Below are 20,919 nucleotides of genomic sequence, written 5' to 3'. Positions count from 1 at the left end.
ATTGTCCTCAGCACCTTCTTCACGTGAGGAAAATGAATATTAAGCAAACATGAGGAATGGCTGAGCTGAGGAAAGAATCAGGTAATGTATAGACAGTGTGCAGAGGTGATGAGAAGTGCTGAGAAAGTTCACAGGTGACTTGTGCTGTGTAAGAAGGAAACCTCCTGAGGAAACACACAGAGACACAGAGCTTCAGAATCATACCAGGGGGCCCACACATGGGCCCCCAACCCCGATTCACACAAACCCACAGCATCGAAATGATGCCGTTGCCTCCAGGTACCATAGAACAAAGACACTGTTCTTTCCTGGGAGATCAGTCTCTTCTCTGCACCTCCCGCCCGCACCCCAAGTAGGAATCCAGCATCAGGGCCACTCTCCAACCAGAGCCAGTCAGAGAACCCCAGCTTTATCAGTTGGATTGTACCTCAGCAGAATGATGATCCCTGAATATTTACCGTGTTCACTGGCTTCCCCAGATTCCTGTGACTGGAGAGAAGGAAACAGAGTGAGGTGTCAGCATCCTGAACTTCGTGCACTAAGTTTTCTGTCATGTGGTTTGTCTCCTCAGATAACTAAAACTCTTTATTTCAGTGACTCCAAAGGAAAACACAGAGTGTCCTGTTGCAAAGTCCCTTTCACATAAGATCTCTCAGTTTCAATTTGTCCAACAAGAACACATTGCTTTTCAAGAAAGAGTACTTTCTGCTAAGCAAAGTACCTACAGTAGTAAATGATGCTGTCATTTTTAATGTCCTTCTGAAACAGGTCTGTGTTGATAATAGATTTATCCTCACTCTTTTCCCAGCCAAGGAATTACATGCCTCAGTGGGAATGTAAATTGTCAGATGACTATAACTGTATTTGTCTGAATAACAGATAAGGTGAAGCAACAATCTTATCCCAGATCAAATAAGGTGCACTTACGTTCACAGTACTCAGAGCCTGTACCTCAGGCAAGTCCTGGAAGGGTGCCATCACCAGACTCTCCTGGGAAGCTAGAGGGACAAGGAAGAGACATTGGGGCACAGGTGAAGCTGCTCACTAATCACTCAGGAAACTTTTTGTTGGGGCGGGGGCATGGGGTGGAGTGTATGCTTAAGGCATCAGTAACTTGGGACTGAGTTGCTGTTGAATCATCCTCTTTGTTGTATAAATAAGAGCAAATCGGAGGAGCAGGAAATAATGAAACAGAACCTCTGCATTTTAACTAGTGATAACCTAACAGATTGGGAAAAAAGAAACACTAAAATGTATGCCACCTTTCAATGACAGAGACTCATGAACCTCCTGCCTGTTTACATCTTCTGCAAAACAACCCCTATCCAGAAGGATTTCTTCCTAGATCACTGCCTCCCCAGGATTCAGTTAAAGCTACTTTACTTACTGAGTTGTCTGAGAGAGTTTGTTCTTGATTAAACGCAGTCTCTGTTAGAGGACTGAATGCAATTCTCACTTGCCAAATAGCTATTAAGCCAGTATCATTCAGGTCATGTTTCTTGCCAGTCTTCATTTCCCAAAGAATATTTGCACGTCCCTGAATGAATGTCTGTTCACACTCAGAGAAGCCATACATTGAGTGGGACAGTTCATTATGGAGAGAAAGCATGGGGTAAACGTTGAATTTCTTGGACTCGGCTATGCAGGAGGTTTACAAGAGTCAATGTCAACAAGCAGACTGTCAAGTTCCACCGTGAGATCTATTTGACACCTTCCCTTGAGAGTGTGCTGCAGGGTTTAACCAATGTAAGGCTTAGGGTGTTGTCACCCAGTACAATGAAATATCTCCCTGATGGTAATCTGCTTTTGTCCTTGGTTAAGCAATGACACTAGCACCAACAGATTTGGCCTGTCCTGTCTAAACCAGGGCATACACCTCTCAGATCTGTGAACTGACCAGGAGGATTGTCAGTGCCTAAGTGCCTATCACAGTAATGACTGTGCCAACGTTGGTGATAATCTGCTTCTATTTGCCCTGGGTTCCTTGACCACTGAGACCATCTTACAATGATGGACACGGTCTGGACCTGTGGAGCTCTAGTACATCCAGGCAAAAACACAGATGCATGGACCCCTTGCTCCGTGACTAGGATTTTAACGCTGAGTGATAACTGCAGGTCAGGGGTCCAGAGCAGTCACAATGGGAACACGCCGAGGTTCTCAGTTTGGCTTTTCAACAAAGGAGGGTCGAGAGCTTGGGCCATTGTCCTCAGCACCTTCTTCACGTGAGGAAAATGAATATTAAGCAAACATGAGGAATGGCTGAGCTGAGGAAAGAATCAGGTAATGTATAGACAGTGTGCAGAGGTGATGAGAAGTGTTGAGAAAGTTCACAGGTGACTTGTGCTGTGTAAGAAGGAAACCTCCTGAGGAAACACACAGAGACACAGAGCTTCAGAATCATACCAGGGGGCCCACACATGGGCCCCCAACCCCGATTCACACAAACCCATAGCATCGAAATGATGTCGTTGCCTCCAGGTACCATAGAACAAAGACACTGTTCTTTCCTGGGAGATCAGTCTCTTCTCTGCACCTCCCGCCCGCACCCCAAGTAGGAATCCAGCATCAGGGCCACTCTCCAACCAGAGCCAGTCAGAGAACCCCAGCTTTATCAGTTGGATTGTACCTCAGCAGAATGATGATCCCTGAATATTTACCGTGTTCACTGGCTTCCCCAGATTCCTGTGACTGGAGAGAAGGAAACAGAGTGAGGTGTCAGCATCCTGAACTTCGTGCACTAAGTTTTCTGTCATGTGGTTTGTCTCCTCAGATAACTAAAATTCTCTATTTCAGTGACTCCAAAGGAAAACACAGAGTGTCCTGTTGCAAAGTCCCTTTCACATAAGATCTCTCAGTTTCAATTTGTCCAACAAGAACACATTGCTTTTCAAGAAAGAGTACTTTCTGCTAAGCAAAGTACCTACAGTAGTAAATGATGCTGTCATTTTTAATGTCCTTTTGAAACAGGTCTGTGTTGATAATAGATTTATCCTCACTCTTTTCCCAGCCAAGGAATTACATGCCTCAGTGGGAATGTAAATTGTCAGATGACTATAACTGTATTTGTCTGAATAACAGATAAGGTGAAGCAACAATCTTATCCCAGATCAAATAAGGTGCACTTACGTTCACAGTACTCAGAGCCTGTACCTCAGGCAAGTCCTGGAAGGGTGCCATCACCAGACTCTCCTGGGAAGCTAGAGGGACAAGGAAGAGACATTAGGGCACAGGTGAAGCTGCTCACTAATCACTCAGGAAACTTTTTGTTGGGGCGGGGGCATGGGGTGGAGTGTATGCTTAAGGCATCAGTAACTTGGGACTGAGTTGCTGTTGAATCATCCTCTTTGTTGTATAAATAAGAGCAAATCGGAGGAGCAGGAAATAATGAAACAGAACCTCTGCATTTTAACTAGTGATAACCTAACAGATTGGGAAAAAAGAAACACTAAAATGTATGCCACCTTTCAATGACAGAGACTCATGAACCTCCTGCCTGTTTACATCTTCTGCAAAACAACCCCTATCCAGAAGGATTTCTTCCTAGATCACTGCCTCCCCAGGATTCAGTTAAAGCTACTTTACTTACTGAGTTGTCTGAGAGAGTTTGTTCTTGATTAAACGCAGTCTCTGTTAGAGGACTGAATGCAATTCTCACTTGCCAAATAGCTATTAAGCCAGTATCATTCAGGTCATGTTTCTTGCCAGTCTTCATTTCCCAAAGAATATTTGCACGTCCCTGAATGAATGTCTGTTCACACTCAGAGAAGCCATACATTGAGTGGGACAGTTCATTATGGAGAGAAAGCATGGGGTAAACGTTGAATTTCTTGGACTCGGCTATGCAGGAGGTTTACAAGAGTCAATGTCAACAAGCAGACTGTCAAGTTCCACCGTGAGATCTATTTGACACCTTCCCTTGAGAGTGTGCTGCAGGGTTTAACCAATGTAAGGCTTAGGGTGTTGTCACCCAGTACAATGAAATATCTCCCTGATGGTAATCTGCTTTTGTCCTTGGTTAAGCAATGACACTAGCACCAACAGATTTGGCCTGTCCTGTCTAAACCAGGGCATACACCTCTCAGATCTGTGAACTGACCAGGAGGATTGTCAGTGCCTAAGTGCCTATCACAGTAATGACTGTGCCAACGTTGGTGATAATCTACTTCTATTTGCCCTGGGTTCCTTGACCACTGAGACCATCTTACAATGATGGACACGGTCTGGACCTGTGGAGCTCTAGTACATCCAGGCAAAAACACAGATGCATGGACCCCTTGCTCCGTGACTAGGATTTTAACGCTGAGTGATAACTGCAGGTCAGGGGTCCAGAGCAGTCACAATGGGAACACGCCGAGGTTCTCAGTTTGGCTTTTCAACAAAGGAGGGTCGAGAGCTTGGGCCATTGTCCTCAGCACCTTCTTCACGTGAGGAAAATGAATATTAAGCAAACATGAGGAATGGCTGAGCTGAGGAAAGAATCAGGTAATGTATAGACAGTGTGCAGAGGTGATGAGAAGTGCTGAGAAAGTTCACAGGTGACTTGTGCTGTGTAAGAAGGAAACCTCCTGAGGAAACACACAGAGACACAGAGCTTCAGAATCATACCAGGGGGCCCACACATGGGCCCCCAACCCCGATTCACACAAACCCACAGCATCGAAATGATGCCGTTGCCTCCAGGTACCATAGAACAAAGACACTGTTCTTTCCTGGGAGATCAGTCTCTTCTCTGCACCTCCCGCCCGCACCCCAAGTAGGAATCCAGCATCAGGGCCACTCTCCAACCAGAGCCAGTCAGAGAACCCCAGCTTTATCAGTTGGATTGTACCTCAGCAGAATGATGATCCCTGAATATTTACCGTGTTCACTGGCTTCCCCAGATTCCTGTGACTGGAGAGAAGGAAACAGAGTGAGGTGTCAGCATCCTGAACTTCGTGCACTAAGTTTTCTGTCATGTGGTTTGTCTCCTCAGATAACTAAAACTCTTTATTTCAGTGACTCCAAAGGAAAACACAGAGTGTCCTGTTGCAAAGTCCCTTTCACATAAGATCTCTCAGTTTCAATTTGTCCAACAAGAACACATTGCTTTTCAAGAAAGAGTACTTTCTGCTAAGCAAAGTACCTACAGTAGTAAATGATGCTGTCATTTTTAATGTCCTTCTGAAACAGGTCTGTGTTGATAATAGATTTATCCTCACTCTTTTCCCAGCCAAGGAATTACATGCCTCAGTGGGAATGTAAATTGTCAGATGACTATAACTGTATTTGTCTGAATAACAGATAAGGTGAAGCAACAATCTTATCCCAGATCAAATAAGGTGCACTTACGTTCACAGTACTCAGAGCCTGTACCTCAGGCAAGTCCTGGAAGGGTGCCATCACCAGACTCTCCTGGGAAGCTAGAGGGACAAGGAAGAGACATTGGGGCACAGGTGAAGCTGCTCACTAATCACTCAGGAAACTTTTTGTTGGGGCGGGGGCATGGGGTGGAGTGTATGCTTAAGGCATCAGTAACTTGGGACTGAGTTGCTGTTGAATCATCCTCTTTGTTGTATAAATAAGAGCAAATCGGAGGAGCAGGAAATAATGAAACAGAACCTCTGCATTTTAACTAGTGATAACCTAACAGATTGGGAAAAAAGAAACACTAAAATGTATGCCACCTTTCAATGACAGAGACTCATGAACCTCCTGCCTGTTTACATCTTCTGCAAAACAACCCCTATCCAGAAGGATTTCTTCCTAGATCACTGCCTCCCCAGGATTCAGTTAAAGCTACTTTACTTACTGAGTTGTCTGAGAGAGTTTGTTCTTGATTAAACGCAGTCTCTGTTAGAGGACTGAATGCAATTCTCACTTGCCAAATAGCTATTAAGCCAGTATCATTCAGGTCATGTCTCTTGCCAGTCTTCATTTCCCAAAGAATATTTGCACGTCCCTGAATGAATGTCTGTTCACACTCAGAGAAGCCATACATTGAGTGGGACAGTTCATTATGGAGAGAAAGCATGGGGTAAACGTTGAATTTCTTGGACTCGGCTATGCAGGAGGTTTACAAGAGTCAATGTCAACAAGCAGACTGTCAAGTTCCACTGTGAGATCTATTTGACACCTTCCCTTGAGAGTGTGCTGCAGGGTTTAACCAATGTAAGGCTTAGGGTGTTGTCACCCAGTACAATGAAATATCTCCCTGATGGTAATCTGCTTTTGTCCTTGGTTAAGCAATGACACTAGCACCAACAGATTTGGCCTGTCCTGTCTAAACCAGGGCATACACCTCTCAGATCTGTGAACTGACCAGGAGGATTGTCAGTGCCTAAGTGCCTATCACAGTAATGACTGTGCCAACGTTGGTGATAATCTACTTCTATTTGCCCTGGGTTCCTTGACCACTGAGACCATCTTACAATGATGGACACGGTCTGGACCTGTGGAGCTCTAGTACATCCAGGCAAAAACACAGATGCATGGACCCCTTGCTCCGTGACTAGGATTTTAACGCTGAGTGATAACTGAAGGTCAGGGGTCCAGAGCAGTCACAATGGGAACACGCCGAGGTTCTCAGTTTGGCTTTTCAACAAAGGAGGGTCGAGAGCTTGGGCCATTGTCCTCAGCACCTTCTTCACGTGAGGAAAATGAATATTAAGCAAACATGAGGAATGGCTGAGCTGAGGAAAGAATCAGGTAATGTATAGACAGTGTGCAGAGGTGATGAGAAGTGCTGAGAAAGTTCACAGGTGACTTGTGCTGTGTAAGAAGGAAACCTCCTGAGGAAACACACAGAGACACAGAGCTTCAGAATCATACCAGGGGGCCCACACATGGGCCCCCAACCCCGATTCACACAAACCCACAGCATCGAAATGATGCCGTTGCCTCCAGGTACCATAGAACAAAGACACTGTTCTTTCCTGGGAGATCAGTCTCTTCTCTGCACCTCCCGCCCGCACCCCAAGTAGGAATCCAGCATCAGGGCCACTCTCCAACCAGAGCCAGTCAGAGAACCCCAGCTTTATCAGTTGGATTGTACCTCAGCAGAATGATGATCCCTGAATATTTACCGTGTTCACTGGCTTCCCCAGATTCCTGTGACTGGAGAGAAGGAAACAGAGTGAGGTGTCAGCATCCTGAACTTCGTGCACTAAGTTTTCTGTCATGTGGTTTGTCTCCTCAGATAACTAAAACTCTTTATTTCAGTGACTCCAAAGGAAAACACAGAGTGTCCTGTTGCAAAGTCCCTTTCACATAAGATCTCTCAGTTTCAATTTGTCCAACAAGAACACATTGCTTTTCAAGAAAGAGTACTTTCTGCTAAGCAAAGTACCTACAGTAGTAAATGATGCTGTCATTTTTAATGTCCTTCTGAAACAGGTCTGTGTTGATAATAGATTTATCCTCACTCTTTTCCCAGCCAAGGAATTACATGCCTCAGTGGGAATGTAAATTGTCAGATGACTATAACTGTATTTGTCTGAATAACAGATAAGGTGAAGCAACAATCTTATCCCAGATCAAATAAGGTGCACTTACGTTCACAGTACTCAGAGCCTGTACCTCAGGCAAGTCCTGGAAGGGTGCCATCACCAGACTCTCCTGGGAAGCTAGAGGGACAAGGAAGAGACATTGGGGCACAGGTGAAGCTGCTCACTAATCACTCAGGAAACTTTTTGTTGGGGCGGGGGCATGGGGTGGAGTGTATGCTTAAGGCATCAGTAACTTGGGACTGAGTTGCTGTTGAATCATCCTCTTTGTTGTATAAATAAGAGCAAATCGGAGGAGCAGGAAATAATGAAACAGAACCTCTGCATTTTAACTAGTGATAACCTAACAGATTGGGAAAAAAGAAACACTAAAATGTATGCCACCTTTCAATGACAGAGACTCATGAACCTCCTGCCTGTTTACATCTTCTGCAAAACAACCCCTATCCAGAAGGATTTCTTCCTAGATCACTGCCTCCCCAGGATTCAGTTAAAGCTACTTTACTTACTGAGTTGTCTGAGAGAGTTTGTTCTTGATTAAACGCAGTCTCTGTTAGAGGACTGAATGCAATTCTCACTTGCCAAATAGCTATTAAGCCAGTATCATTCAGGTCATGTTTCTTGCCAGTCTTCATTTCCCAAAGAATATTTGCACGTCCCTGAATGAATGTCTGTTCACACTCAGAGAAGCCATACATTGAGTGGGACAGTTCATTATGGAGAGAAAGCATGGGGTAAACGTTGAATTTCTTGGACTCGGCTATGCAGGAGGTTTACAAGAGTCAATGTCAACAAGCAGACTGTCAAGTTCCACCGTGAGATCTATTTGACACCTTCCCTTGAGAGTGTGCTGCAGGGTTTAACCAATGTAAGGCTTAGGGTGTTGTCACCCAGTACAATGAAATATCTCCCTGATGGTAATCTGCTTTTGTCCTTGGTTAAGCAATGACACTAGCACCAACAGATTTGGCCTGTCCTGTCTAAACCAGGGCATACACCTCTCAGATCTGTGAACTGACCAGGAGGATTGTCAGTGCCTAAGTGCCTATCACAGTAATGACTGTGCCAACGTTGGTGATAATCTACTTCTATTTGCCCTGGGTTCCTTGACCACTGAGACCATCTTACAATGATGGACACGGTCTGGACCTGTGGAGCTCTAGTACATCCAGGCAAAAACACAGATGCATGGACCCCTTGCTCCGTGACTAGGATTTTAACGCTGAGTGATAACTGAAGGTCAGGGGTCCAGAGCAGTCACAATGGGAACACGCCGAGGTTCTCAGTTTGGCTTTTCAACAAAGGAGGGTCGAGAGCTTGGGCCATTGTCCTCAGCACCTTCTTCACGTGAGGAAAATGAATATTAAGCAAACATGAGGAATGGCTGAGCTGAGGAAAGAATCAGGTAATGTATAGACAGTGTGCAGAGGTGATGAGAAGTGTTGAGAAAGTTCACAGGTGACTTGTGCTGTGTAAGAAGGAAACCTCCTGAGGAAACACACAGAGACACAGAGCTTCAGAATCATACCAGGGGGCCCACACATGGGCCCCCAACCCCGATTCACACAAACCCATAGCATCGAAATGATGTCGTTGCCTCCAGGTACCATAGAACAAAGACACTGTTCTTTCCTGGGAGATCAGTCTCTTCTCTGCACCTCCCGCCCGCACCCCAAGTAGGAATCCAGCATCAGGGCCACTCTCCAACCAGAGCCAGTCAGAGAACCCCAGCTTTATCAGTTGGATTGTACCTCAGCAGAATGATGATCCCTGAATATTTACCGTGTTCACTGGCTTCCCCAGATTCCTGTGACTGGAGAGAAGGAAACAGAGTGAGGTGTCAGCATCCTGACTTCGTGCACTAAGTTTTCTGTCATGTGGTTTGTCTCCTCAGATAACTAAAATTCTCTATTTCAGTGACTCCAAAGGAAAACACAGAGTGTCCTGTTGGGAAGTCCCTTTCACATAAGATCTCTCAGTTTCAATTTGTCCAACAAGAACACATTGCTTTTCAAGAAAGAGTACTTTCTGCTAAGCAAAGTACCTACAGTAGTAAATGATGCTGTCATTTTTAATGTCCTTTTGAAACAGGTCTGTGTTGATAATAGATTTATCCTCACTCTTTTCCCAGCCAAGGAATTACATGCCTCAGTGGGAATGTAAATTGTCAGATGACTATAACTGTATTTGTCTGAATAACAGATAAGGTGAAGCAACAATCTTATCCCAGATCAAATAAGGTGCACTTACGTTCACAGTACTCAGAGCCTGTACCTCAGGCAAGTCCTGGAAGGGTGCCATCACCAGACTCTCCTGGGAAGCTAGAGGGACAAGGAAGAGACATTGGGGCACAGGTGAAGCTGCTCACTAATCACTCAGGAAACTTTTTGTTGGGGCGGGGGCATGGGGTGGAGTGTATGCTTAAGGCATCAGTAACTTGGGACTGAGTTGCTGTTGAATCATCCTCTTTGTTGTATAAATAAGAGCAAATCGGAGGAGCAGGAAATAATGAAACAGAACCTCTGCATTTTAACTAGTGATAACCTAACAGATTGGGAAAAAAGAAACACTAAAATGTATGCCACCTTTCAATGACAGAGACTCATGAACCTCCTGCCTGTTTACATCTTCTGCAAAACAACCCCTATCCAGAAGGATTTCTTCCTAGATCACTGCCTCCCCAGGATTCAGTTAAAGCTACTTTACTTACTGAGTTGTCTGAGAGAGTTTGTTCTTGATTAAACGCAGTCTCTGTTAGAGGACTGAATGCAATTCTCACTTGCCAAATAGCTATTAAGCCAGTATCATTCAGGTCATGTTTCTTGCCAGTCTTCATTTCCCAAAGAATATTTGCACGTCCCTGAATGAATGTCTGTTCACACTCAGAGAAGCCATACATTGAGTGGGACAGTTCATTATGGAGAGAAAGCATGGGGTAAACGTTGAATTTCTTGGACTCGGCTATGCAGGAGGTTTACAAGAGTCAATGTCAACAAGCAGACTGTCAAGTTCCACCGTGAGATCTATTTGACACCTTCCCTTGAGAGTGTGCTGCAGGGTTTAACCAATGTAAGGCTTAGGGTGTTGTCACCCAGTACAATGAAATATCTCCCTGATGGTAATCTGCTTTTGTCCTTGGTTAAGCAATGACACTAGCACCAACAGATTTGGCCTGTCCTGTCTAAACCAGGGCATACACCTCTCAGATCTGTGAACTGACCAGGAGGATTGTCAGTGCCTAAGTGCCTATCACAGTAATGACTGTGCCAACGTTGGTGATAATCTACTTCTATTTGCCCTGGGTTCCTTGACCACTGAGACCATCTTACAATGATGGACACGGTCTGGACCTGTGGAGCTCTAGTACATCCAGGCAAAAACACAGATGCATGGACCCCTTGCTCCGTGACTAGGATTTTAACGCTGAGTGATAACTGAAGGTCAGGGGTCCAGAGCAGTCACAATGGGAACACGCCGAGGTTCTCAGTTTGGCTTTTCAACAAAGGAGGGTCGAGAGCTTGGGCCATTGTCCTCAGCACCTTCTTCACGTGAGGAAAATGAATATTAAGCAAACATGAGGAATGGCTGAGCTGAGGAAAGAATCAGGTTATGTATAGACAGTGTGCAGAGGTGATGAGAAGTGTTGAGAAAGTTCACAGGTGACTTGTGCTGTGTAAGAAGGAAACCTCCTGAGGAAACACACAGAGACACAGAGCTTCAGAATCATACCAGGGGGCCCACACATGGGCCCCCAACCCCGATTCACACAAACCCATAGCATCGAAATGATGTCGTTGCCTCCAGGTACCATAGAACAAAGACACTGTTCTTTCCTGGGAGATCAGTCTCTTCTCTGCACCTCCCGCCCGCACCCCAAGTAGGAATCCAGCATCAGGGCCACTCTCCAACCAGAGCCAGTCAGAGAACCCCAGCTTTATCAGTTGGATTGTACCTCAGCAGAATGATGATCCCTGAATATTTACCGTGTTCACTGGCTTCCCCAGATTCCTGTGACTGGAGAGAAGGAAACAGAGTGAGGTGTCAGCATCCTGAACTTCGTGCACTAAGTTTTCTGTCATGTGGTTTGTCTCCTCAGATAACTAAAATTCTCTATTTCAGTGACTCCAAAGGAAAACACAGAGTGTCCTGTTGGGAAGTCCCTTTCACATAAGATCTCTCAGTTTCAATTTGTCCAACAAGAACACATTGCTTTTCAAGAAAGAGTACTTTCTGCTAAGCAAAGTACCTACAGTAGTAAATGATGCTGTCATTTTTAATGTCCTTTTGAAACAGGTCTGTGTTGATAATAGATTTATCCTCACTCTTTTCCCAGCCAAGGAATTACATGCCTCAGTGGGAATGTAAATTGTCAGATGACTATAACTGTATTTGTCTGAATAACAGATAAGGTGAAGCAACAATCTTATCCCAGATCAAATAAGGTGCACTTACGTTCACAGTACTCAGAGCCTGTACCTCAGGCAAGTCCTGGAAGGGTGCCATCACCAGACTCTCCTGGGAAGCTAGAGGGACAAGGAAGAGACATTGGGGCACAGGTGAAGCTGCTCACTAATCACTCAGGAAACTTTTTGTTGGGGCGGGGGCATGGGGTGGAGTGTATGCTTAAGGCATCAGTAACGTGGGACTGAGTTGCTGTTGAATCATCCTCTTTGTTGTATAAATAAGAGCAAATCGGAGGAGCAGGAAATAATGAAACAGAACCTCTGCATTTTAACTAGTGATAACCTAACAGATTGGGAAAAAAGAAACACTAAAATGTATGCCACCTTTCAATGACAGAGACTCATGAACCTCCTGCCTGTTTACATCTTCTGCAAAACAACCCCTATCCAGAAGGATTTCTTCCTAGATCACTGCCTCCCCAGGATTCAGTTAAAGCTACTTTACTTACTGAGTTGTCTGAGAGAGTTTGTTCTTGATTAAACGCAGTCTCTGTTAGAGGACTGAATGCAATTCTCACTTGCCAAATAGCTATTAAGCCAGTATCATTCAGGTAATGTTTATGGCCAGTCTTCATTTTCCAAACAATATTTGCACGTCCCTGAGTCAGTGGCCGGCCACACTCACACAAGTCATACATTGAGTGGGACAGTTCATTATGGAGAGGACGCATGGGGTGAACCTGACTATCTCTGACCCAGCTGTGCAGGAGATTTACTACAAGAGTCATGGTGATTAGGCAAACTTTCGAGTCCCAGCGTGAGACCTAATTGACACCTTCCCTTGAGTGTGTGCTATAGGGTTGAATCAATGTAAGGCTTGTGGTAATGTCACCCAGTACAATGAAATTACTCTGAAGATAATCTGCTTTTTTCCTAGTTTAAACAATGACACTAGCACCACGAGATATGACCTATACTGTCTACACGAGGCCACAGACTCTCAGAATCTGAATTGACCAGGAAAAAAGTCTTGAGGTGTGTTTCACACTAATGACTTTCCCAAATTAGCTGTTAATCCACCTATTCTTGCCCTGGGTTGCATGAGCACCGAGCCCAGTTTATAATGATGGGCAGGATCTGGACCTCTGGAGCTGCCAGTACCTCCAGGCATAAACATAGACGCAGGGACCCCCTTGCTCCATGACTAGGATTTCCAGACTGAGTGATGAGTGCAGGTCAGGGGTCCAGAGCCATCACACTGGGGCTACCCCTAGGTTCTCAGTTTGGCTTTTCCACTTACGAGGTCAAGAGCTTGGGCCCTTTTTCTCAGCACCACCTCCATTTGGGGAGAATGAATAGTAACCAAACTTGAGGAATGGCTGAGTTGAGGAAAGAATCAGGTAATATATAGCCAGTGTGCAGTGGTGATGAGAAGTGTTTAGAAAGCTCACAGTTGACTTGCGCTGTGTAAGAGGGAATCCTCTGAGGAAACACACATACACACATAGAGCTTCAGAATCACAACACATGGGCCCACATGTGGGACCTGATTCACACAAACCCACAGCCTCTAAATGATGGAGTTTGTTCCAGGGACCATAGAACACAGGCATCCTGGGAGATTAGTCTCTTCTCTGCACCCCCAGCCCTCACCCCTATAAGACGCCAGCGTCAGGGGGCCTCTCAAACCAAAGCCAGAGAGAGAGCCCCACCTTCATCAACCACATTGTTCCTCAGTAGAAGGAAGATCCCTGAGTACTTACCATGTTCGTTGTCTGCTTCACATGTCTGTGATTAGAGAGAAGAAAAGAGTGTGAGGCTGTCAGCATCTTGAGTACCATGCATTCAGGTCTTTTGTTCTCTTTTTGTTCTCAGAAAACCAAATGGGAAAGTGTTGTTGAGTCCACAGCCCCAAAAGAAAACCTAGAGGACTTCTGTAGGAAAGGTTGAAGCTTTTCCTGAAAGATCTCTCAAGCCCATTTTGATCAGCAATTAAAAATTTTTATTTCAATAAAGAATATTTTCTGCCGAGAAAACTGCTCCTGTCTACAGTTTTTAATTTATGTTGTCATTCTTAAAAAATGCCCTTTTGAGTTATTTATTTTCTGGGAAAGACTAAACATTCATCCATTGAATTAAAAATTGTATATATCAGCTGTCTTGAGTATTTTGAAACTTTATTTGAATTCGGCTAAAAAGATAAAATCATGAAGCAACACTGTTATCTCAGATAAACAAGGCGTACTTACCACAGAGCTGGGCAGAGCCTCTTCCTCCAGCGTTGAATTGGATACCTCCTCCACCTGCCCCTCAGGGAGCTCTACGAGGACACAGAGGAATTGTTAGGACATCTGTGACGCTGATCGGGAAGACCTTGGTAATGTGGATACACGGGGGAAGTGTGTGGATGTGCACGGTTAATAAGTGTGGGCTGAGATGTGTCGGACAACCTTCCTCATGGGTGGAGGAAGGCAGAGGAGATGAACGCTTCAGAAATGAGTCAGAGTTTCTTTAACTTTCTCGCTAAGTGGAACCTGCTGAGGAAACTGCTTCTGACTACAGTTTGTAATTTACATTGTCATTTTTTAAAAATGCCCTTTTGAATTATTTATCTGCTGGGAAAGACTCAACATTCATCCATCAAATCAAAAACTGTATACATCAGCTGTCTTGAATATTTTGAAACTTCATTGGAATTCAGCTAAAAAATAAAGTCATGAAGCAACAGTTTTCAACTTGAAATTGTCAGTCTAACAAAGGGAAACACTAAAAATCAAACTGTGCTTCAGTAGTCATGTACATTTGAGAGACTTGGAGCATAAAGAAGGCTGAGTGCCAAAGAATTGATGCTTTAGAACAGTGGTGCTGAAGAGACTCTTGAGAGTTCCTTGAGCAGCAAGGAGATAAAGCCAGTCAATCCCAAAGGAAATCAACACTGACTATTCATTGGAAGGACTGATGCTGAAGCTTCCAACACTTTGGCCACCTGATGTGAAGGGCAGACTCACTGGAAAAGCCCCTGATGCTGGGAAAGATTGAGGGCAGGAGGAAAGGGTTGGGGGGCACTGAGGATGAGCTGTCTGGATAGCATCATCGACTCAGTGGGCATGAATCTGAGCAAACTCCAGGAGATAGTGAAGGACAGGGAAGCCTGGTGTGCTGCTGTCCATGGGCTCACCAACAGTCAGACACGACTTAGCAGCTGAGCATTGTGACCAAAGATACATTGCATTTATTCTTTTCATAATTTTTAGGAATTAAAAAGTTTCATATAACTTTCTATATTCACAATGCTGTGTATCTATCAACACCATCTACATATAAATCTTTTTCGTCAGACACAATATAACCTCTGTATTCATTAAGTCATTGTCCACCTTCCCTCTTGCCTCCTGGCTTTGGTAATTTCTATTTCCAGTTTCTGTGAGTTAGCTTATTCTATGTACCTTAAGAGAGTAGAATAATACAATATTTGTCTTTTTGTGCCTGCCTTATTTCACTAACTATAAAATTTTTTTGTATTATTTGGGCCATCCATTTTGTAGCATGTTTCAACCCTTGATTTATTTTTATGGCTGAGGAGTATTCCATTCTGAGTACATATCACATGGTATTTATCCACTCATCACATGATGGCCTTCGGATTGTTTCCATCATTTGAGTGCTTACAGCGTACTGAGAACATGAGCGCACAGGCTTCTGTCTGTTACCATGACGATGATAAACAATACTGTGCATAGTTAAAGTGTCATTAAAGGTAACAACACAAAGTGTGACTCTCAGGTGAACTATGGATTTTTAATTACTAAAAGTATATCATCTCACTAATTGTAATAAATGTACCACACATACGTTATCTGTGAGTAACATTTGCTAGCTGAAACTGAAGTGATGGGGTACAGGAATTTTCTATATTATCTGTACAACTTTTGTGTCAATGTAATCCTGTTCTAAATAAAGTCTAATAATTGAAAGAAATTTTGAAACATGGCTTTAGGGAGGAACATATCACTACTAATGTTAAAAAATTAGCTAATGTCCAAACCATAGCTAGAGACCATCTCCACTCTTAATCATGAACCATATGATGAATTTAAAATGCATATGTCCTTCCACAGTTAAAACAGTCCCAACTGATATAGTAAGTTTCAATTTGAACACATGAAATAGAACACTGTTTATTATTTCAGCTTTTCTTAAATATGAGGCACTGAACATACTACAGTAATTATTCTTGAGTCAACTTGATGAGGAAAATTCCACAGTACCTTCATCTGGGTCAGTGAGAGCGTGCACCCTATTATGTGGCCAACAACTAACCCTCTTTAACCAGCTGGTCACTGATCTTCTTGACCTCCGAGGGATCTTTCTCCTCGCCTTCTGGACAATACATCCTGTGAAATGCATTATAATGGGGAGAGCTGTAGACATCTTGCTGGCAGAGAACCACACGGGAATTAATAATCATTGATCAACAGTTCAATCCTCGATCCCCTTCCTCACCAGATGCCTAGCAGGGCCTCCTGAATCCAAGGTGGACTTAGGAAGGTCTGCGGTTTATGTGCACTGAACACACCCACAGACTGGCTGTGTGCAGATATCTCTATTTAACAGACCTAGAAGCTCAGCAGAGCATGGTGACCATGCCTGATGGACTGGATTCAGATCCTCTTCAGGAGAAGCAGGTACATGGGAAAGACATTTGGATCTCTCTTTGCCTCAGTTTCCTGTACTGAGTTGGAGAAATGTTAATATGGCCTATTTTTAGTATTATGAGGCCAAGAATGATTAAATTTAGGTAAAAGGGTAGATAAATGAAGGAGGGACTTACCTGGAAGTCAAGTGCTTAAGTATCTGCCTTGAAATGCAGGGAATAGGTGTCTGATTTCTGGTCAGGGGAGTAAGATCCTACATGCCTCAGAGCAGCTAAGCCCACATGGTGCAACTACTGAGCCCAAGTAGCACAACTAGAGAGCCAGTGCCCTGCAGCGAAAGATCCGCATGGTGCAACGGAGATCCCATGTGCCACAACCAAGACCCAAAGCAGTCAAATAAATAAATAGAAAGCCTCCTAAATGCTCTGTAAGAGTTCAGTCTTGAGTGATGTCAAGAATAAGGTGGACCTTTAGTAGCAGTTGAAAGCAGAGAGGGCATTTTGATGGTTCTAAGTAAGTGGGGATGGAAGCTTACCTCAGCTTTTACACAGAAACAAGGCTTTACAGTTTATGTAGAGTATCTATTATCACCTCCTCTGACACACAGCCCTGTTGGGGAGGATGTGGGGACAGAGTGGGGGCTGTGAACATACATTACAGTGGAGGGTATTGACATTTAGAGAGATCAAGTGACTTTCCAAGAGCACACAATGGTGAATGCCACCCCCCTCTCAAATGCTCCTGCCCCTAGTTTTCTGCGGATGAGAGCTGGACGCCCTGGAGAAGAAGACTCAGCCTAAAAAATAACTCAAATCCTCCTTCCACCATTTGTCTCTATATTTCCATTTCTGATCAAAAATACAACTTTCTTCTGAGGCAAAGCTCCTCAGAAGAACCATAGGATTTCACCTGTCCATCCCCCACAGATTCTTCACATGGACAACCATGAAACAACAGCCTTTTCCATGTCATTTTGCTGAGTGACGAGTGGTCTGTTTGGCTTCCGAGTTGGCTCAGAGCTCAGAATTTTCTACACCAAAAGCTACATGATGGCTCCACCAATTAGCTTCCCTTCCACTGACCAAGTCTGGATGAGGAGTTAATGTGAGTTAACTGGGAAGGTGGCCACCTGTGCTGGGCTGTGGTGTCTTAATTACGTCTCTGATGTTCAGTCTCACAGCTGATCAGAGCACTGATTTCAGCAGTCTGGATGAAGCGCTAGCTAAGAATAGGCAGGAGCTCGAGTCTTCCCTCACTAAAATTCTGACTGTATCAACTCATCATGCTCTAGACCCTGTAGTGGAAGACAGCAGAGCCCCATATTCTTTTTGAAATTCATGTCCATACTCATAGACTAGAGATCTCACCCCAAGATTCTCCTTGAGGATCGACAGACAGACCCTCCTTCCCTCAGTGACCACATGTTCATCCTAGTAACCCAGCAGCAATGCCCCGTCTCACCAAACTCCCTGCAAAGGCAAACAGTGATCCTGCTCACATCCACCCATGGAAATTTCACCAGCAAATCCCAGCTTTTCTCATTTTTAAAGTTTCTGGGTTTACACTGAACGCACTTGCAGATTTGGGAAGCTACATTTAGAAGAGTTGAGCCGTAATCCCCTTTTCCTGTAATATCCATTTCTGGGGACTCATCGTGGTTCTCCTGCTTCAGTTCTTTCCATCTATTCTCTGGTAGACTGTGTACACAACTGTCACTAGAAAATTGTACATTTTTCTACATTTGGGAAGATATTTAAGGCTGCCAGGTGACAGAAGAATCAAAAAGTATAAACTAAGGAATAAAGTAAAAGTATATAATACATCTATACCTCTGTAGATAAACTAGAATGATGGAAATTTAAAAAAAAAAAAAGATGAGGAGAAAGCTTCAGTAAAAGTTAACCAGCCCATTTGAAGAAACAGCCTTCAATCAGTAGGAACGTACCTCTAAAACAACAATTCAAGTTGCCCATTTTAAAACACTCCAACAAATCACAAAAGAAAAAAAATGAAACAAACCAAAACACTCAAGTACAGCTCTTCTCACTTGAACTTCTCAGCTCAAAGTGGCAATTGGTATGGAATGCAGAATGTGTATCATGACATTTCCATGGAGACGATTCCTCACAGAACTTTCAGAGTAAGCTGGACTCTGCACAGGAGGAGTCCAAAGGCTGCCATATAGAAAGTGTGCTTCTATGGGCAAATTTAGCTTTTCAGAGTGAACATTTTATGTCAACACTGAATCCCAGGCTTAAAGATTCTGCCCTGATTCAGAAAATAAGTTATATGAGAGAAAATGGCCTGTCCCCCAAATATAGATGTTTGTGAACATCACAGGGTGAAGAGGGACAAGGCTAACACGTTGAGAATAAAATGAATTATATCCATATATATATATCACACACACATATATATATAAACACATATATACATATATCATCTCCAATCATTTCTAGTATTTCTATGTCACCAGAAATTTCTAGACCAAGTAATTTAAACTATGTTCCAGTTGATATAAAAAGCAACATTATCAAAATTCAATTGCAAAATGTCCTATTCTCTAACCATATCCTTATCAAATTCCTTAAACCCTTTTCTCATTCTCTACACATATCACTTCCTTTCCTCTGTATGCACCTAAATGTACAGACTTACTTACCTCTCAATCTCTGCCAATTCATTTAACAGTTTATCTTTATTGTATGTTAATCCTGGCTATTCACTGAACAAATAACAAAAAACAAATCACTATGTTTTCACCTGTAGGTTGGGTGAGTGTAGTTACTCTTTTTCTAAATGAAGAACTTTAGACAATACAAAACTTCAGGACTAAATGTGTGTTCTGGGTCATAATTAAAACCTAATCACACCCAGTGTTCGTGATGGTCATGAGCACTGGTTATCAGATGGCCCCCTAAACACAGAAGTGAAAACTCTAGGAGAAAGATGAGAAGCTGCCCTATTAAAACAAAGTAGGTGCCCTTACAAGGTACGGAATGGTGTAATGTGTGTGTGCGCCTGTGTGTTCAGTCGCGTCTGACTCTTTGCGACCCCGTGGATTATAGCCTGCCGGGCTCCTCTGTCCATGGAATTTTCAAGGCAAGAATACTGGAGTAGGTTGCCATTTCCTTTCCAGGGGATATTCCCAACCCAAGGATGGAACTCTTGTCTACTTGTCTCCTGCATTGGCAGGTGGATTCTTTACCACTGAGCCATCTGCAAAGCCCAGGTTTAGTACAAATCCTTATCACTGATGAAAAAACAAGAAAGTATGAAAGTGTTAGCCACCCAGTCATGTCCAAATCTTTGCATCTCAATGACTGTAGCCAGCCAGTCTCTTCTATCCATGGGATTCTCTGGGCAAGAATACGTGAGCGGGTGGCCATTCCGTTCTCCAGGGGATTTTCCCGACCCAGGGATCGAACCTGCGTCTCCTGCACTGCAGGCAGGCTCTTTACTGTGTGAGCCAGCCGGGAAGCCCTTCACTGCTGACCCACCTCACCCCTCCAAGGATCTGAACTAACAGAGTAAGTGGGGCCCTGATGAAGTAAGACAGTAATTAAGATGGTGTCATATTTTTTTCCAAGGATTACCCAACTGAGATATGACTGAGGGTGGAAAATAGCAAAGAATATTACATGACTCTAAATGAAAAAATGTAGTGCTTCCCAGCTTGATGGAAAATGTGTGTGTGTGTGTGTGTAAATAAGGAAGATGAGGAATAAAATTTTAAAAAGAACTAAGGAATGTTTCTTCTTTAATAGGATTTTTTAATGTATTCAATATGTTACAATATTGCTTCAGTTGTTTTTTATGCTTTCAGACTTTTGGCTTCCAGGCATTTGGAAGGCAAAGTCCTAACCACTAGACTGCCGGCAAGTCCCTAGGGAATATATTTCCAAATATATTGGAGGAAGATCATTCAAAAGGGAGTAAAGCACAGCAGTTCAGACACCCCGTTTGGGAAGGAAATCAGAATGACTCAGAGGACTCCCCTTCAGGCTACCACCTGAGAATCTATGGTGAACAAAGAGTAATGAGTGAATGTAGGTAAAGCTCTTAGAAAAGTCCTTCTCAGAGTGTCAGTGCTATCTGATCATTCCATTAATAAATCTGGAAAGACGACCAAAACTTAACAGTTGCTACTTCCAGAAACTGAATCTAGAAGGCTACAGAAGAGGGAAGGAAGGACACACAGATCTTCATTTATCTTCCTTGGTAACCTGTGAATTTTCCACAGGTGTGTTTTTCTCGTTGCTTTTAACATAAAATGTTTTTTATAAACTACCCCCCAGTGACATTGTATGAGGCACCCTCTTTGTTTTGCTCATGGTCCCAAGGTGAGGAATTCAGACAGGGCGCAATGGGGATGGC

The 20,919-nt window shown here is 43.7% G+C and overlaps 1 protein-coding gene and 1 long non-coding RNA gene across 17 annotated transcripts in view; one reads left to right on the top strand and one right to left on the bottom strand.

The window, feature by feature from the left end:
- LOC122708239 overlaps nucleotides 1–13,935 on the top strand; it is a 51,234-nt gene extending 37,299 nt beyond the window's left edge. The window contains exon 3 of the long non-coding RNA XR_006345069.1: nucleotides 13,763–13,935. This is a non-coding gene — a long non-coding RNA (uncharacterized LOC122708239). The remainder of the gene's footprint in view (nucleotides 1–13,762) is intronic.
- Nucleotides 1–20,919, bottom strand: part of LOC122708237 — an 87,955-nt gene that overhangs the window by 21,303 nt on the left and 45,733 nt on the right. For 12 of the 16 annotated variants that reach the window (XM_043924457.1, XM_043924459.1, XM_043924461.1 and 9 more), the window contains exons 3-17: nucleotides 16,156–16,281; nucleotides 14,137–14,207; nucleotides 13,651–13,675; nucleotides 11,937–12,007; nucleotides 11,468–11,498; nucleotides 9,735–9,805; nucleotides 9,267–9,297; nucleotides 7,534–7,604; nucleotides 7,065–7,095; nucleotides 5,332–5,402; nucleotides 4,863–4,893; nucleotides 3,130–3,200; nucleotides 2,661–2,691; nucleotides 928–998; nucleotides 459–489 (exon numbers count right to left, since the gene is read on the bottom strand). In XM_043924457.1, coding sequence (XP_043780392.1) covers nucleotides 459–489; nucleotides 928–998; nucleotides 2,661–2,691; nucleotides 3,130–3,200; nucleotides 4,863–4,893; nucleotides 5,332–5,402; nucleotides 7,065–7,095; nucleotides 7,534–7,604; nucleotides 9,267–9,297; nucleotides 9,735–9,805; nucleotides 11,468–11,498; nucleotides 11,937–12,007; nucleotides 13,651–13,675; nucleotides 14,137–14,207; nucleotides 16,156–16,281 — 834 coding nt within the window. The remainder of the gene's footprint in view (nucleotides 1–458; nucleotides 490–927; nucleotides 999–2,660; nucleotides 2,692–3,129; nucleotides 3,201–4,862; nucleotides 4,894–5,331; nucleotides 5,403–7,064; nucleotides 7,096–7,533; nucleotides 7,605–9,266; nucleotides 9,298–9,734; nucleotides 9,806–11,467; nucleotides 11,499–11,936; nucleotides 12,008–13,650; nucleotides 13,676–14,136; nucleotides 14,208–16,155; nucleotides 16,282–20,919) is intronic. The other 4 variants (XM_043924453.1, XM_043924452.1, XM_043924450.1 and 1 more) reach the window with 4 other exon arrangements.

This window comes from Cervus elaphus, chromosome 14 (genome assembly GCF_910594005.1).
Source record: "Cervus elaphus chromosome 14, mCerEla1.1, whole genome shotgun sequence".
NCBI lineage: Eukaryota > Metazoa > Chordata > Mammalia > Artiodactyla > Cervidae > Cervus > Cervus elaphus.
Note: the sequence above shows the minus strand (reverse complement) of the source record. Positions and strands in the feature narration are given on the sequence as shown.